General features: G+C 33.7%; 1 protein-coding gene across 2 annotated transcripts in view; it reads left to right on the top strand.

Annotated features, from left to right (window-relative positions):
- LOC134700487 (myotubularin-related protein 9-like) overlaps positions 1-787 on the top strand; it is a 28143-nt gene extending 27356 nt beyond the window's left edge. For both annotated transcript variants that reach the window (XM_063561876.1, XM_063561875.1), the window contains one exon: positions 87-787. In XM_063561876.1, the coding sequence (XP_063417946.1) occupies positions 87-171 (85 nt within the window). In that variant the 3' untranslated portion in view covers positions 172-787. The remainder of the gene's footprint in view (positions 1-86) is intronic.
- Positions 788-19942: the final 19155 nt, after the last annotated feature.

Genomic DNA, 19942 nt, shown 5'->3' with positions numbered 1-19942 from the left:
TGTTGCATTGGAATGATTAATTGATTGATTGATTTTTGGTTGATTGTTATTGTTGATAATATATGACTGTTGTTATTTTATTTCAGACAACTTGCCTCATTAGAAAGAGAAGCACTAGGAGTTGGACTGATTCTTCCCTCAGAACTTGGTGTTGATTGTATACCAGAATGAGGTCAATATTCAGGACAAACTTTGCTGGACTAATTTATGATATATATATCTACAGATTTTAAATACCAGGATAGACACTTTCACATTCCATCTTGTCTTAAGGATGTAAATAGGTGAAATAAAAAAAATATAGAATTTAAAATTGGTACTATAAGTTGAAGTTAAAAAAACCAAAATAAGCTAAAAATATTGATAGGTTATGGAGCTCCTTATCAAGAAATTGATTTTTTTTTTAAATTGCAAGAAAACTTTTTAAGGCTGACTAAGTCTTTCATATTTTTGCATTGGTATTATTTGGTGGGTCTCGAAAGAACATAATTCTAAAATCTCCTTAAATATTGGTGAATGACTATTAAAGTCTTATATGAACATTAAAATTGGTGTTATGGAGTAAAATATTTTATCCTGTGTTGAAGGAAAAAAACATCAAATTATCTTTTTACATGGTAGATTAAAAGTAATTATTATTATAATAATGCAGTATACTGCAATTTAAAGTCATATAATTAGTTTACAGTTCAGCACTGTGAATTTATATAATTTGAACTCTAATAGAGGAATATAAATATTTTCAAGTGATGAAATATTTTTGACAATATGTGCAATATTTAATTGTTGATGTAATCATGTTTATGTATGTACTTCTGTGATAAATAATAAAGTTTATTATGTCTGTTATGTTAAAGTGTCAATCAGTGACACTTAAATGGTGGCCTGTGAATTCCAAACTTTTTTTTAATTCTGCTAGCAACATACAATTGAGTAGTGGTATGTGAATATCAAGCTTGTCCTGTAGATTCGAATTTTTTCCATGATTGTGCTAACACCTGAATATATTAAAAGGCGTTCTGTGAATTCCATAAAGAGGGACAAAAGATACCAGAGGGACAGTCAAACTCATAAATCAAAAATAAACTTACAACAACATGGCTAAAAATGAAAAAGACAAACAGACAAGCAATAGGTCATATGTCACAACATAGAAAACTAAAGCATAAGCAACACCAACTGTATTGTAATAAACGACTGAAACCTGATACTTTGCGTTGTGTTACTTTTATGCTCAAAATCTAATATCTAAGGCGCCCATACAAAGGTACAAAGTAACGTCATAAACATAAGACGTTAATACGGGAAACATAACGTTAATGTTTGCATTATATTCTCAACACCAACCCCACCAAAAACTAGGGGTGATCTCAGGTGCTCCGGAAGGGTGAGCAGATCCTGCTCCACATGTGGCACTGGTCGTGTTGCTTATGTAATAACAAATCTGGTAAATAGTCTAATTTGGTAGGTCACATTCATGAAAGGGAAGGGGATATTAGTTACGACGTAAGGAACATATCCGATACTATTGTGAAACTGTTATTCCATAACCGTCAACCAACTTGTAATGGCAATCGTAAAATTTACGAAGGGATGATTTCAACTTCACCATTTGGAACTCTTGGTTTAATAGCTGCCTTGTGAGCAGCAACCCTCTATCAAGACAATCATGATAGGAAATGCAAGCAGAGCATATCGTATCAATTGGGAAATGTATACCCATTATGCAGGTGCTGCTGGAATATTGCTACTTAGAAATGGAAAGTTCACAATCGGAATAGTTATCAAAGGTACCAGGACTATAATTTAGTACGCCAGACACGCATTTAGTCTTCATAAGACTCATCAGTGACGCTCATATCAAAATATTTTAAAGCCAAAAGAGGTACAAAGTTGAACAGCTTTGAGGATCGAAAATTCCAAAAAAGTTGTGCCAAATACGGCTAAGGTAATCCTTGCCTTGGATAAGAAAATCCTTAGTTTTAAAAAAAAATCAAAGTTTTGTAAACAGGAAATCTATTAAAATGACCACATTAATGATATTCATGTCGACACTTCGTACTGGGCTGGTGATACCCTCGGAGACGAAACGTCCACCAGCAGTGGCATCGACCCAATGATGTAGATAGTTATCAAAGGTACCAGGATTATAATTAAGTATGAGACGCTCGTTTCGTCTTCATAAGACTCACCAGTGACGCTCATATCAAATACAAAGTTGAAGAGCATTGAGGATCCAAAATTCCAAAAAAGTTGTGACAAATACGGCTAAGGTAATCTTTGCCTGGAATAAGAAAATCCTTAGTTTTTCGAAAAAGTTTTGTAAACAGAAAATTTATAAAAATGACCACATTATTGATATACTGGGCTGTTGATACCCTCGGGGACGAAATGTCCAAAGCTGAAATCGCATATTTTGTCGTAAAGTTTTGTTTTCAACCGACCCTCATTTTCAATTTCTAGATGTTAGTCAAGATATGAGCCCGACTTAACTGTATCCGTAGTATCCTTTATCTCTAGTCCGATGGGATAGATGCGTTCCACATAGTCACCAAATTTTGAATTCTTTAGTGAAAGAACATCATCTATATAGCGGAAAGTAGAGTTAAAGGATATCGCTAACTTCTTGTCTTTCTTCCTAAGAAGTTCCTGTATGAAGTAAGTCTCATACTAATAAAGAAACAAGTCGACAAGAAGAGGGTCACAATTTGTTTCCACTGGAATGCCGATAGTAGAAAAACATGTCCTCCGAACGTAACAAATATGTTGTCAATCAAGAAATCAAGCATCTTGATAATTTCAGTTTCAGAGAATTTTTTGTTTGAATCAGAGTGATCCTTTACAAAGTAGGATTTATCCCTCCCTAAGACAAGATACTTGTATCTACCTACGTTGGCCATTCTTAAGTTACACCAAAAAGGTTATCTTGATATAAAATTTAAAGGTGTCCAGTAAAACCCGAAGTAACGTCCTCCGTGATTCTGCTCAAATAATATCAGCACAATTGATAATCGATAATTGTAAAACGAGGAACACTTGCAGTAATTAATTACATGACGTTTTTCCCCTTTCGAATGATGTGTTTGAGCTTTTGGTTTTGCCATTTGATAAGGAACTATCTGTTTTACATTTTCGGCGATTATCTTTTTATAAAAAGTACAAAGATTATTAATGTTATATATTTCACAAAAATGTTGCATTGGTTACACATGATTATACAGCGTCATCATTTGGTTTAGATTTTTTTTCGAATCGCCTTAAAACATAATGCAGGGAAAGTTTAAATAGAGATGTTAAACCAACTCAAAATTGTAATACATGAAAATATTCGTGACAACCACACTCGATTCAAACAAAACAAACTATGTGCAGATCAATTAGAAACGTGAAGTATCATCCTTAAACAAGCCTGAAAGAGTTCAATTAATCACTTTATTCTGTTTTTGTCGACTTCGCTAAAACCTCTGACAACTTAGATAGAGGTGTGTTGTGGCAGTTGATGAGAAACTATGGCATTCATGAAAATTTGTTACAATCATCTGAAACACCTATACAGGAATGGAGAGTAAGATCATCCACGGAGGCGAACAAATAGAGGCATTTGATATTACAACTGGGTAAAAATAAAAAAAAAGAAGTTGTAGTATGATTGCCAATGAGACAACTGTCTACAAGATACCAAAATGACACAGACATTAACAACTATAGGTCACCGTACGGCCTTCAACAATGACAAGACTGTCTTTTTTCACCTATGCTATTCCTCCTGTCAGTTGACTGGATCATGAAGCATGCCACAGAAGACAGAATAAACGGTATTCAATGGACTATGTTCACCCACAGAAGACAGAATAAACTGTATTCAATGGACTATGTTCACCCAGCTGAATGACCTAAACTTTGCCGATGACGTTGTGTTGCTGTCCCAAAACCACCACCAAATGCAGGACAAACTAGCAGGATGAAAAGAGAGCATCAGAAACAGGCCTTTCCATAAATCACAACAAAATCAATGTTTTAAAGTCAAATACAAGGTCCCTATATATATATATAAAAACAGAATAAAGTGATTAATTGAACTCTTTCAGGCTTGTTTAAGGATGATACTTCACGTTTCTAATTGATCTGCACATAGTTTGTTTTGTTTGAATCGAGTGTGGTTGTCACGAATATTTTCATGTATTACAATTTTGAGTTGGTTTAACATCTCTATTTAAACTTTCCCTGCATTATGTTTTAAGGCGATTCGAAAAAAAATCTAAACCAAATGATGACGCTGTATAATCATGTGTAACCAATGCAACATTTTTGTGAAATATATAACATTAATAATCTTTGTACTTTTTATAAAAAGATAATCGCCGAAAATGTAAAACAGATAGTTCCTTATCAAATGGCAAAACCAAAAGCTCAAACACATCATTCGAAAGGGGAAAAACGTCATGTAATTAATTACTGCAAGTGTTCCTCGTTTTACAATTATCGATTATCAATTGTGCTGATATTATTTGAGCAGAATCACGGAGGACGTTACTTCGGGTTTTACTGGACACCTTTAAATTTTATATCAAGATAACCTTTTTGGTGTAACTTAAGAATGGCCAACGTAGGTAGATACAAGTATCTTGTCTTAGGGAGGGATAAATCCTACTTTGTAAAGGATCACTCTGATTCAAACAAAAAATTCTCTGAAACTGAAATTATCAAGATGCTTGATTTCTTGATTGACAACATATTTGTTACGTTCGGAGGACATGTTTTTCTACTATCGGCATTCCAGTGGAAACAAATTGTGACCCTCTTCTTGTCGACTTGTTTCTTTATTAGTATGAGACTTACTTCATACAGGAACTTCTTAGGAAGAAAGACAAGAAGTTAGCGATATCCTTTAACTCTACTTTCCGCTATATAGATGATGTTCTTTCACTAAAGAATTCAAAATTTGGTGACTATGTGGAACGCATCTATCCCATCGGACTAGAGATAAAGGATACTACGGATACAGTTAAGTCGGGCTCATATCTTGACTAACATCTAGAAATTGAAAATGAGGGTCGGTTGAAAACAAAACTTTACGACAAAATATGCGATTTCAGCTTTGGACATTTCGTCCCCGAGGGTATCAACAGCCCAGTATATCAATAATGTGGTCATTTTTATAAATTTTCTGTTTACAAAACTTTTTCGAAAAACTAAGGATTTTCTTATTCCAGGCAAAGATTACCTTAGCCGTATTTGTCACAACTTTTTTGGAATTTTGGATCCTCAATGCTCTTCAACTTTGTATTTGATATGAGCGTCACTGGTGAGTCTTATGAAGACGAAACGAGCGTCTCATACTTAATTATAATCCTGGTACCTTTGATAACTATCTACATCATTGGGTCGATGCCACTGCTGGTGGACGTTTCGTCTCCGAGGGTATCACCAGCCCAGTACGAAGTGTCGACATGAATATCATTAATGTGGTCATTTTGATAGATTTCCTGTTTACAAAACTTTGAATTTTTTTTAAAACTAAGGATTTTCTTATCCAAGGCAAGGATTACCTTAGCCGTATTTGGCACAACTTTTTTGGAATTTTCGATCCTCAAAGCTGTTCAACTTTGTACCTCTTTTGGCTTTAAAATATTTTGATATGAGCGTCACTGATGAGTCTTATGAAGACTAAATGCGTGTCTGGCGTACTAAATTATAGTCCTGGTACCTTTGATAACTATTCCGATTGTGAACTTTCCATTTCTAAGTAGCAATATTCCAGCAGCACCTGCATAATGGGTATACATTTCCCAATTGATACGATATGCTCTGCTTGCATTTCCTATCATGATTGTCTTGATAGAGGGTTGCTGCTCACAAGGCAGCTATTAAACCAAGAGTTCCAAATGGTGAAGTTGAAATCATCCCTTCGTAAATTTTACGATTGCCATTACAAGTTGGTTGACGGTTATGGAATAACAGTTTCACAATAGTATCGGATATGTTCCTTACGTCGTAACTAATATCCCCTTCCCTTTCATGAATGTGACCTACCAAATTAGACTATTTACCAGATTTGTTATTACATAAGCAACACGACCAGTGCCACATGTGGAGCAGGATCTGCTCACCCTTCCGGAATTCAAAATAGATGCTTAATCTTGCTTTTGCTATTGGAATTCCTAAAAAAAAATCTATATCTTGACACACTATGTGTTGAACACAATAAGTAAGTTCTTATGTTCATGATATTCAAAAAATAAACAATTTTTATTGTTATGAGTAACAATGCCTAGTGTTTTCGGCATGTAGACACAGGGGTTTCCAGAAACCCGCTATCCACACCTTGAGGTCAAAATCCATTGTTATTTGTAGCGATAGATCTATTCAGATCATCACTGAAGAGACATGTATTGTCGAAATGCGCATCTGGTGCAAGAAAATTGGTACCGTTAATTTTATTACACTTGTTTCAGACATTTAGGAACTCAGTCGAAGTATAACAATAGAACTGGGGTTTAAAACGAAGATAAATATATTTGAATGTCCATCTAACAACGAAGTATAACAATAGAACTGGGGTTTAAAACGCAGATAAATATATTTTAATGTCCATCTAACAACGAAGTAGACATAACTTCCTTATTCTTTTAATATGCACAGGTATCATTGATTATACGACATTTGAATTATCCAGTCAGGTAATTAAGACAATAAATATAGATTCATGTTTCCGCATGCCAAACCCTGCACTAAGAACATAAAACATTCGACACACACTATTTTTTTTAGAAGAATAGTTTAGTTATCAAAATTTAAAAAAAGGTACTCAACATTAAAATGGCATAGTATACTTATAGTAAAGATTTCGTTTATAGAAAATCACCACTTAGAGTGATCTTTTAGTAGAACGCTACTTCCGGAGTGCTTTGAACTCACCGACAGGACATTTATCTTATCCTCCGTCTCGTTTCCCCACAAATCCGTAATTTTACTACAATTGATGGCAAATTCTCCATTTAATGTTGTTTTAGTAAATTTGTTGAAATATTACAAAGAGAAAAAAATATGAAAATAATTGAAATGAAAAGAAAATATTGAAAAAAAAGGAGGAGGACAAAAAAAAACTTGTCCTGTCTCCAAGTACATTTAGACTCATATAAGTAAAAGTCCACATAAGAATCAAACAAAATGTGATTCATTGACGAACACCTGCACATTTATATTTCTTGTATTTTATTCAGAATGAAAAGTTTTAATTTTATTCGTGGTCATGACATACCTGAGTAATCAGTGGTGTGGCAACTAAGCAGGAGGGCGTTTTCTTTGAATCTAACCTATATAATAAAAGGCTTATATAAACGCTTGTTTTGTATCTAACCAATCCTGCACAAGACTTATACGACCGCTTGTTATATATAATAATGAATATGACTAAAATGTGCAAAAGACATGGCAACAAAAAAGAAAAGAATAAAGTAAAGTAGGGCAAACAAAAAAAAGAGAGAATAATTGGTTGCTATAAACATAGAGCATAAATAGAAAACAAATAAAGGACCCCATACAGATCCTCATTAACAATAAGGTTTTAAATTTGTTTTTTAAATTTCTTTGTTCCGCTCATCACCATGCCATCAATATTTACTTAAGACTCCAACATTTTACCTTGCAATAAGTGAATAAACAGATAAAGGGTAATGCATGCAGCTTACTTCATTCTAACAACAGCTACCTTTGCAATTTAAATATGAAAAACATGACTCAACTGTTTGCATTATTTCATAAAGATTCGCATTATAAGTAAATGCTAACATATGAAAAATCACAAACTAGTTTGCATTATGTACAAAAGCCTTTTAAAAGTTGATCTTTGGTATCGGTTCAATAAACATATATATGTTATATTGCATTGATGGGTCTTGTATTACCGTACTAGATACCCGTATGTAGAAATGAAGTGTCGACAATCGGCAATGTTTATAAATGAAACGAAAATGGAAATTCTCTTTAACCAACAGGACTACTTTTAAAGGTAATTTTAGTAAGCTCTGTTGAATATTTATTTGAAATAGCAATATGATATGAAGTTGATTTCCATTTGTTTGATGTTTTTAGCTTTTGATTTTGCCTTTTGATAAGGGACTCTCCGATTTAAAATTTTCTTTGAGTTCGGCAGTTTGGTTACTTCTTTTTCATTATTCAGACAGAACTTTAGGTAAAGTTATTTTTTATAATTGTGTTTTACATTAAATGACCTTTATGAGTAAAACACAATTGTAGATTTTTGTGAACATGGGCGTATCAGGGATATATCTTCTTTTGAAACATGTGTTTTAAGTTTTAAGTTTTTTTTTTAATATTGAGCGCCTGCTTCAAATAATTTACACCTCTATTTCCTCCTCCCTCTATGAGAGCCTCCATCTGCTACTGCATGGTGCTAAATACCATATGTTACAAGTATGTATACCCTTTGAGCACCTCATTCTGGAATATGAGAAGACAACTATTCAAGTTATTATTTTACTAAGTTATTTAAATCATAGTATATCAAATAGAAAAGCTGGACTTCATAATAAAACTTGTAAAACCTCGTAAGATGTACATAATTTTTTTGTTTAAAATACACTTATAAACAAGTCTTACATGTATTTCAATCGTCTTTGTGTATCGCGCAATGAATGATTTGAAATAACTATCGGTGCTTTTTCAATGGGTTGCTAACACTGAAAGGTTAATCTATTTAAAGGTCCAACTAAATAAGAATACATACTTCCTTATTCATTGCACACGCAATTTGAATGATCCAGTAAAGTGACCTAGACAAAAAAGTCCCAAATGAAACCTACCGAATTAGACTTTTTACCGGATTTGTACTAACATGAGCTACACGACGGGACTGCCAAATTTGGAGCAGGATCTGTTTACCCTTCCGGAGCACCTGATATAAACCTCAGTTTTTATGGGGTTGCTCAGTGTTTAGTTTTCTATGTTGTTGTATGTACTATTATTTGTCTGTTGGTCTTTTCATTTTTAGCCATGGCGTTGTCAGTTTGTTTTTGGCTTATGAGTTTGAATGTCCCTCTGGTATCTTTCGCCTCTCTTTTATTGATTTATTTCCTCTGGATGACAACACCTACACTAAAACAACAATTTAAACTTTAGGCACAAATCATTCGTCTTTTTCTGAGGTATAGTTAAACATTGTTCATTACAAAAAAAAATTAAAAAAGTAAACATTTATGGAAGTATAACACAGAAAAACACAAAAAGTAAGTTCAATGACACTCCGGAAGGCGCCTGCTACTACAAGTGGTACTCTAGATAGATGCTAATTTTCCGTCTTTACTACGCATACTATGTCATGTCAATGTTGTTTACTTTTTTAAATATTTTTTTTAATGAACAATGTTTAACTATATCTAAAAAAAAGACGAATGATTTGTGCCTAAATTGTTGTTTTAGTGTAGGTGGAAATAAATCAATAAAAGAGAGGCGAAAGATACCAGAGGGACATTCTAGCAGGCGCCTTCCGGAGTGTCATTGAACTTATAGACAGGACATTTTTTTTTGCCCTCCACCTTATTTCAAAATCCCTTATTTTTTGTTTTCTTTTAATTGAAATAATTTTTTTTTGTGTTTTCTGTGTTATACTTCCATAAATTGTCGACAGCGGTCACTTATAATTTATTTGTATAAGTATTGCCAATTGACGACCAATTGATAGATTTTTCTTAATTTTTTCTATGTGATCTTCATACTGCAAAGCAAATAATGTTTTGTAATGCAACATTTTTTTGTTTTCTTTCAAGAAAACTGTTCGCATGATCACATTTAGTACTAGTACATTGGACAATTCAGACTCATTTAATATATCTTAAAAGAGGTGGATGTTTTTTTTCTGAGGGACATCAAAAGCCATTTCTTAGGCCCGATTGGCTCAAATAACTATCTGAAGGGTGCCCATATTTGTTTCTGATGGGTCTTTTGTTGTCTTAATATGAAAAATTGAGGAAATGCTGGCACAATTTGGCATCTGAGGGGTTTAGAAAAAAAAGCATGAGAGTGATTGAAATTTGCCTGAAATTTTTCTTAGGGGTCTTTGACAAGGTATAATCCCCCCTGCTTTTCATATATTAAATGGAATGTCCCATTACGAAATTGTTTCTATGCAGCTTTTTTGTTTACCATATAAGACTATGGATCAGTCAATATACAAGACTCAGGGCGGGTCCAGGATTTTTCACACGAGGGTGCGGCGTTATTTCAGAAAACGGAATCTATCTACTACTGACGAGCGGAAACTCAAATTTGCTGACTATGCGGTATGGGCTTTGCTCATTGTTGAAGGCCGTACGGTGACCTATAGTTGTTAATGTTTGTGTCATTTTGGTTTTTTTGTGGATAGTTGTCTCATTGGCAATCATACCACATCTTCTTTTTTATATTTTGGAATTTATAGACGATGTTACTATAAATATTGAAAACTCAAAACAAACAGATGTACTTATAATGGACTTCTCTAAAGCTTTTGATAAAGTCAGTCATAACTTGTTAACACTCAAACTAAATTACTATGGGATACATGGGAAAGCAAATGCATGGATACAGGGCTTTTTATCATGTCGCACCCAAGCCGTTATCTAGAGGGTGAGACTTCAGGCTATGTCCATGTGAGGTCAGGAGTGCCTCAAGGATCTGTTCTTGGTCCAAGTCTATTTTTATTTGAAACCCTACAAAAAGACATTGACACACTAGGCATTTGGGATAATACATGGAAAATGGCTTTTAACCATGACAATTAAGTGTATTAATGTTATGTCCATCAGCCGAAATAAAAATCCATTCGCATATAACTACACTCTATACACGGCCACATTCTTGAACATGTTGATAAGGCAAAATACCTAGGCGTGACAATTCAATCAGACCTAAAATAGCAGTCACATAAACAGAGGCGGATTTAGGGGGGGGGGGGGCAGGGGGCCCGGGCCCCCCTTTTTGGGAAAAAAATTGGTTGCTTATATAGGGAATCACTAAAGCGTGACTGGAGCGGGCCCCCTCTTAGGTCAGTCAGCGGGCCCCCACTTATGAAAATTTCTGGATCCGCCACTGATAAACACCATCTGTAACAAGAATGTGTCCTAAGTACACGGATGCCCCACTCGCACTATCATTTTCCATGTTCAATAGACCGTGAAATTGGGTAGAAAATCTAATTTGGCATTAAAATTAGAAAGATCATATCATAAGCAACAAGTGTACTCAGTTTCAAGTTGATTGGTCTTCAGCTTCATCAAAAACTACCTTGACCAAAAACTTTAACCTGAAACTCGCACTTTCATTTTCTATGTTCAGTGGACCATGAAATTGGGGTCAAATGTCTAATTTGGCTTTAAAATTAGAAAGATTATATCATAAGCAACAAGTGTACTAAGTTTCAAATTGATTGGACTTCAGCTTCATCAAAAACTACCTCGACCAAAAACTTTAAACTGGAGCGGGACGAACGAACGGTACAACGAACGGACGGACGAACGGAGGCACAGACCAGAAAACATAATGCCCCTCTACTATCGTAGGTGGGGCATAATAAAGCCAACAGTACAAGGTTTTCTGGGAAGGAATCTTAACATCAGTTCCACCTCAGTAAAGGAACAGGCATATAAATCTTTAGTCAGACCATCACTAGAATATGCCTGTTCAGTCTGGGACCCTTACTTTACTGAGGATATTAACAAAATAGAAAAAGTACAGAGAAGGGCTGCTAGATATGTCACTAACCGAAACAGAAACACCTCAAGCGTTAGTGACATGATAGAACATCTAACATGGGGAGACCTACCACACAGAAGAACAGAAAACAGTTTTTGCCGCAATATGTATCACATAATCAAAAACCCCACGAGGAGGCTCCTTTTATAAGGTGTATTTGTAAATGCTTTTTTGTTCCGACGTTGGAAAGTTCCGGGCGGAAAGAACTAACTAGTCGAACAGTTATTTTGTTTTCCTCTGGTTTAAAAGTTCCACCGGAACAAAGTGACTAGTTGAAAATTTCCAACGGAACATATCAACTAGTAAGAAAGTTCCTTTTTGCCAAATTAGTCAAAACCGGAACTAACAAACTAGCACATAAGTTCCGACGGAATTTTTCAACCAGGCATAAAGTTCCATTTGGAGAATTGATGCAAAGTAACTAAAAGTGCAACATATTATAAATTGAACATTTCAAAGGGGAACCAAGATACTGATTACAAAAGTCAAAAGGAACTTATCAACTAGCCACAAAGTTCCTCTTTGGCAAATAAGTCAAAACCGGAACTAACAAACTAGCCCAAAAGTTCCAACGGAACTTATCAACCATTGTCAACCAGTCACAAAGTCAAAGGCGGATTTAGGGGGGAGGCGGGGGGGGGGGGGGGGGGGGGCTGCATGGCCCCCCCTTTTTTGGAAATCATTTGGTTGCTTATATAGGGAATCACTGAAGCGTGACTGGAGCGGGCCCCCTCTTAGGTCAGTCAGTGGGGCCCCACTTATGAAAATTTCTGGATCCGCCACTGAAAGTTCCATTTGAAGAATTGATGTAAAGTAAATGCGCAACATATTATCTTTGAACCTTTTCAAAGGGGAACAAAGATACTAGCCACAAAAGTCAAACGGAACTTATTAAGGTAGCACAATACAAAGATTTTTCATCCCCAATCAGACACCTTTAAACTGATGTAATTCCTCTCATCCTTTTTTAAATTTAATAAATGAGGTACCAAAAGAAAGAAGAAGGATATATCTTTCAAATTATGATAATTTCATTATGAAATAATTATTCCATAGTATCCCAAAATGTTTTATCGAATCTTGTACAACACAGTTTGACCTCAAAAACTGTGTCTCAGATTTTTTCCTAAATGTATTTCATTCTCTCATAAATCTTCAATGAAGTTTGCAACATCAATTCACAAGAGATCACTAAATTTAATTTGGTATAAAATTTGTTCTATTGATGTTTTTGGAAATCTGAGACACAGTTTTGGAGGTCAAGCTGTGTTGTACAAGAATCTATAAAATGTTTTGTGATGCTATGAATAACAAAGAAGCTATAATTTCATTCAAGTGTGGACATCACAATATAGCAACTGATTACATAACAATTGATTATGTAATAATTATATGTCATAATGAAATTGTCACAATTTGAAAGATTAATCTTTCAAGGGCTTCTTTCTTTTGGTACCTCATTTATAAAATTTAAAGAAGGATGAAATGAAATACATGTACAACAGTTAAAAGTTGTCTGATTGGGAGTGAAAACATCTTTGTAGTGTGCTACCTTAACTAGTCACAAAGTTCCTCTTTGTTAGGGTTAGGGTTAGGGTTCGGGTTTACTATTCAACTAGCTACATTGTTCCGGGACTTTTCAACTAGCTACTTTTTTCCGGAACTTTTCGACTTTTTTCCATCGGAACGAAATAACTATTTGAAAATTTCCGCCGGAACAAAGTAACTGACGGAACATTACATATTTAGAGCGGATTTTGTTTAACGTTTTTATAATCATATAAATCGTGAGAACAATGAGAAACTGTTTTGACGATCGTGTAGCGTACGCCCTCTACGTACCCCTGGATCAACCAGTACGACTGCAACCTGTCTTACTTTAAAAAAAAATCCTATCAGAAAAATTTCCGGAAACAAGTCCTGTAACGAGTTGTATATTATGCATAGTACAATAGTTTCCCGCCGCCTGTCAAAGTATGTTTCCTGTAACGATTGGATAGAAAATGGTAAGAATAGACGGTTTTGTCAAACATACTCGAAGATATATCCAATATTTTGTGAATACACAAAGAAGTATGTTAAAATAAGACGTGCAAGTTGAAATGCTCTCAGCTGGTGCAGTGGTGGTCCTAGTTCCAAACAACAGTAAAATATACACACATGTAATACTAAATAGTCATAGTTTACAAGCAGTGGCGGATCCACTGACTGCCTAAGAGGGGTCCCGCTTCCAGTCATGCTCCAGTGATTCCCTAAATAACCAAGTTTTTCCCACAAAAAAGGGGGGAGGGGGACCCCATCCCCCCCCCCACCCACACACCAATGGTACAGGCTACACTTGAAACCAGTGTCAGTGACATACCTTGTGTTACTGCCTGCAAAAGAATAGCTACAAAGATTTCAGATTACCTGAATTAATAAAACTATTCATTATCTTTTAAATTTTGTCTGTTACACTAAGAAAGGTAGCATTTCTTGCATTCATTTAAAATTTGTTTACTTTTTTTCATGATAAAGGCCGATCGTTAACAAAAAGAAAATGACTCCTGAGCGTTGGTACTAGTATATTTTATATGGTCTTTCTGGTTTTTGTAATACTAGATTTTCATCTGTGCTGTATGACTTCCTTTACTTCCATCTAATTCATACCTGTCAACTGACCCGTTTTCTGCGGGTGTGACCCGAGATTTTCACAATTGTGAGGGATCACCCGGGACACCCGCCGGGTCATTGAAATAACCCGGGAATTCCGAAAATGACCCGATTTCACCCGTATTTTCAACCTTGAAAGTGATTTCATAAGTAATATTCCTTTGAAATACCGGCAAATTCGTAATTCTTCAATGAACAGGAAGTTCATCTAGCTATGTAAACTGTCAAATTAAGTGACCCATTAAGTGCATGGCTTCAACTGACAGCTTTGGTGTCAAACACACTGTTAATTAACACCAATTAGGCCAACCTTAAAAATATGTTTGTTTGCAGTTTTCCGACTGTACCTTCAGACTGAAGGGTCGGTAGGTAGGAAAAATATTTTATTTTATCAGCCAAAATACAGTTTAAAAAAGCAGTTACACTAAACCAGGTTTCTTGTGAAGAAAAAAACAACATTTTAAAACAACTAACACTGGACATGCTGAAAACCAACATCAAATGAACAGGCATTTTCAGATAAAAAAAACTTTTTAACCAAAACTGAAACTTTAACATAGTGTCATTATCCAATTTATGACATAGAATATGATATAATTATTAAATACTGGAACACTTATAAACAAGGAATGTCATTATGACTAGAACTGTTTTTTAAAGAAATATATTCAGAAATGTATGCTGCTTGACTAGAATGTTTTCATGAGTAGAGTATTTTCATCAGAAAAATGTATATATATTATAGATTTATAAGACAATTATTAAAGAGTGTATTTTTAATAAAAAAAAATAACCATTGAATCTTCCTCAATTGAAAAAAAAGGCAACTTGAAAAAAAGTATTAAGACATCAGACTGTTTTCATATTTCTAACAATATTTAATTATATATGATAAGGTTATATTTTTGCCAGGCTTTAATGAAAACCAAAGAAATCTAAAGATTAGGGTGAAATCCATAGTACCCCATTAAAAGTAAATGGTCTGTACTGAAATGTTTTTAATGCATAAAAATTTGGCAGCATAGCTCCTAAGGACATTTTAATTGAATTCACACAGGCCACACAGTTTGGGTATATTTAATATTGTAAGAAAGAGAATAATTGCAATGAGTGGGGCAGCCCCCCTTATCCTAAAGGAGCATACTCATTGAAATCGAAGAAAGATTTAATATAGAGAGAGTATATTTATTTTTCAAGCTAACCATTCATTTTCTCTACATCTTTGTGTAGTTAGGGTTGCTTCTTATTGATTTGGCATGATCAAGAAGTTTCTTATTCATAAACATTTCAAATGAGCCCTTCCTCCGTACAGGCGGGTTTACAGATACCCATGAAGATTTAAGTCACGGAGGAGTGGTTTCATCTTTGTCGTCTTCACAACGATTTGTAGAAAATATGCTTAACTTCAAGCTGCTGTCGAATTATTTAACCACTGAAATTGGTTCCATAAAGTCAGGCTCCACAGAATCTGAACCCGATTTGTTTGAGACAGAATGTTTATCGTGTCAGTTATGAATATCCGCTGCATCATCGTCAATGATATCATCACACATGATTACATGTGCCTGAATCTGTATAAACAATTTACTAATAAACTGTTTTGTTTGTTATTTGTCTTAAAATTGACACGAGACGACAGCATAAAGTACTCCTACGTGACTTCATGGATACCCTTAAACAATTTCCATGTGCTTTATCATTAAATGGTCACATGAACGCTTGACGGGAAGCTAAGAAAAACGGAACTTGAAATGCGTAATTGACCCAGACTTTAAATCATTACCGGAAAGGACCCAAAGTTCCGGATCGCGTCAATAGAGGTATTAAAAAAAAAATCTTCAAGTTTAAAGCAATAAAATGTTCACAGTCGCGAGGTTTTTCAAGGGTCGGTCGGTAAACTGCAAACAAACAATATTTTAATTTAAGCCTTACCTCAGCTTTAGGTCGTAAATAAATTGCACTATTGAGTTACTTCCCCTTATTTGTCACCATTCAAAATTATTCCTTGCATTTATGTTTTATGGGTGAAAAAGATTTAATCATGATAATATAAAAATTTAAATACATATTGAAAAATAACTTCATTATTTTATTACTTTTATACAATATTTAAAAAAAAGTTGAAAATTATTTTTTACATTTATACTTCCTTTAACTGTATTACTATATTTTATCAGACTCCTATTTCCTACTGTATACAATGTTAGAATGTTAAAAGGCTACATAGCCAGTAATCTCAAACATTTCATAAATACATTTGAAAACAAATTCTAAAATTAAAATTGATGATAACAAAAAGTAAAGAACATAACACTGTGTTGCACAAAATTATAAAAACCTTTAAAAGTGCATAAAATAATAAATAATAGGATTTAAAATGACTTCACCAAGGGAACATGCATTGATGTTTTGGTATCTTTGATATACATTATAAGAAAATGTACCATAAATACTGAAATTCAGCTCGAAGAAGTTCGTACGCGTTATGACCTGAGATTTGATTCTTCAATGCAGGTCATGACCTGCATTTTCATCGTCACAGGTTGACAGGTATGCTAATTCAAGTTGTATCGCCTCCTTGTGGTTTTGACAGTGGAAGAATAAACGCACCCAAATTGTAGTGGTCATTTACAGTACCTCAAAATGCACCTTGCTACATTTTTGATAATTTACTAAAGTGTTATAATTTGAGGTCACCATACAGCATTCAACAATGAGCAAAAACCCATACCGTACAGTAAACTATAATTTTAGAAAAAGTAGTGTTATAGCACACTCAAAAAAATAACTTGAAAAATCAGTTGAAGAAGGTGACTAAGATCGGCACAAACATGACAAAGCAACAAAATAATTATTACCAAAAAAATAAACCTCCAGTCATGAGATATTAGTTCACCACATATATTACAAAGTAACAACCGGCAACAATTACGACAGGCACATACAAGCTGTGGCCGTCCGATTCACGTAGTAAGGGATGTAAAAGTACTCAAAAATATCAAACTGGAAAATCAGTCTGTTGAAAAAGACGACTCTTCAGATCAGGACAAAGCACAAAAAATAAATTCAGAAAAAAAACTGTCACTGAGATATTTGTTCATCACATATATATCTTTTAAACACTTCTGTGGAGAAAACTTAATGCTGTGTGTAAAACCATATCAATAACAACGATCAAACAAATAACTGTTAACAACATTGCTTTCAGAATTGGTGCAATTTGTTCCCGCCATTTTAATTTTGTTTACAATATATATGTATGTCTGAATATCTTTTTTTAGAGTACGGTAACCCTACTTTTTATTTTTTTTATTTTTTTTTAATAGATAAAAATTAATATTGTGTTGAATTTTTATGAAAAAATCATTGGTCATTTTTTTTAAAATTACTATATTTAACCTCAACGTTCCACCATAAAAAGGCGGGAAAATTGTTATAGCAAATTATCGATATCTCTTGATCTTTCGAAAATAAGAATACGAATAATGTAGTTTCTGCAAACAATAAGGTTAACAAAAGAAGCAATTTTCAAGTGATTCAGACTTTTTATAAAATTTTACATGGCAAAGAACTACAAGTCAAGATTTTCAAATTCTTCAAAAAAAGATGGTGTTCCAAATCGAAAAAGAGGTCAGTGACCCCAATTTTTTTTAGTTTATTTTGAAGCTTTTACATCTAGGCCAAAGTGCAGATAAAATTTAAAGGAGATATTATTGGTAGATCTGAATAGAAGGATTTGTCTTTAAGGTACAGTTGAAGCAATGTTTTAACTTTCTTCTGTATTAAGTTCTATTTTGAAAGATCACTTTAAAAATTAAAGCTTAAAAAACATTCCGCTTTTCTGTGTAAGTTTTCATTTAAATCCAGATAATTCAAGTAATTCAACTTTATTTTTATTAACTTTACAAAAAAAAAACATAAAACATTGGTTTTTTTTAATATATGGACCATAATTTGGTATTCGGTCTTTGGTTTCTTTTTGTATCCTTTTTTATAAGTTCTAAAATTTTAACTTTTATTTTGTGGGTTGTGTTGGTGTTAGAATAGTATGAATGGAACAATTGAGTTTTTCGAGAAAAAAATAATACATTTTGATTCACCGTTTACGTGACATGAAACCAAACAGGAAACCAATCTTTATTTTCTTTATTTTGCACAATATAATTCAAAAGGCATAAATAAACACCATTACTAGTGTTACTTGCTTCGTGTTAATATTTAAATGTAACAGTATTATAAAACTCCTAAATATGTGCTTGTTTTAAAAACAATTAGTACAATTTATTCAGAATTTCCATATTTTCTTCATGGATACAGGATACCATAATCGTTGTATCTTGATGTTTAAGCCAAAGAAATGTATTTATATTTGGTTTTGATATTCCAGTTACATACAATTTATTCCAAATCATTGGCAATGTAACATTCTTTAAATCCAGTAAAGAAAAAAACTTTGAACTTGGAATTAAAATCTTTAAAATAGGCACAATGTGATACTTGTGACCTGTACACCATCCACATGGTTTCCACATTTTAACCTACTTTAGTAGGCTAAAATCAATAAAGTACTTCCTTTCAAGTCATGCATGGTAAAAGTTTACTTCTCCTTTGACAAGTTTATTGCGTTTCTGATAAGTGTTTGCCGAACATGAATAAAAAATATTAATTAAAAACTGTGACAAAGATTCCAACTTTGTACATTCAAAGTGTAACGGTATATTAACATGTATTTTTTATTAAATTATATTTATTCACCTAAAATATCCAGTTATATTTACTGCTGAAGTTAAATCAATCCAACAAGCATTGGTACAATGATAAGAGACGTAATTTCGATTGATTTTTCCAAGGACTCTTCACGTCATTATCGGGAAACAAAGTGTGTTTTAACGTCTGTCAAATATGAAATCGATTTTGTCAAGTCATTGGGCATTTATTTTCACACAGGATCGTATGTAACATTATGCACATAGGAAAAATAACAGACCACCAGCGCAATCTCTTTGACAATTGTATTTTCCTCTTTTAAACAAGACGAAACAAGTCTACAGATTATGTTTGCTAACATCCCGTTGGAAACAAAAACAATGTTTAGACCTAGTATTTCGTACATCCGGCCGTAATGGCGTTATCACATGTTAGTCACATGTTTCACGTATGACCGGAAATGATTAGAACTTAAGGACAAAAACAATTCTAATAAATAACTGGACTTCTGTTTCGTGTGAAATGTAACGCATAACGATAACGTAATTTTCTTAGTTAATTATTACGAAGATCAAAACAAGAATGTAAATCATCTCGGATTTACCTGTTTGAACATCTCGCGAGAGTTCATATTTACATATTGTTTTTAAGAATTCTATTACAACAAAGCAGATTACATCATCTAAAAATTGCGTTACGAAATCGGACACAAAAATCACGCCACTGTTCTTACATCTGCTACATAAATACTTATAGTTCTCGGCATTTTCTTCTCACTATTCTTATTGGTCGATGTTCTTTGTTATTTGAAAGCAAAAGTTGCGAATTTGCC

Source organism: Mytilus trossulus, unplaced genomic scaffold, assembly GCF_036588685.1.
Source record: "Mytilus trossulus isolate FHL-02 unplaced genomic scaffold, PNRI_Mtr1.1.1.hap1 h1tg000158l__unscaffolded, whole genome shotgun sequence".
Taxonomy (NCBI): Eukaryota; Metazoa; Mollusca; class Bivalvia; order Mytilida; family Mytilidae; genus Mytilus; species Mytilus trossulus.
Note: the sequence above shows the minus strand (reverse complement) of the source record. Positions and strands in the feature narration are given on the sequence as shown.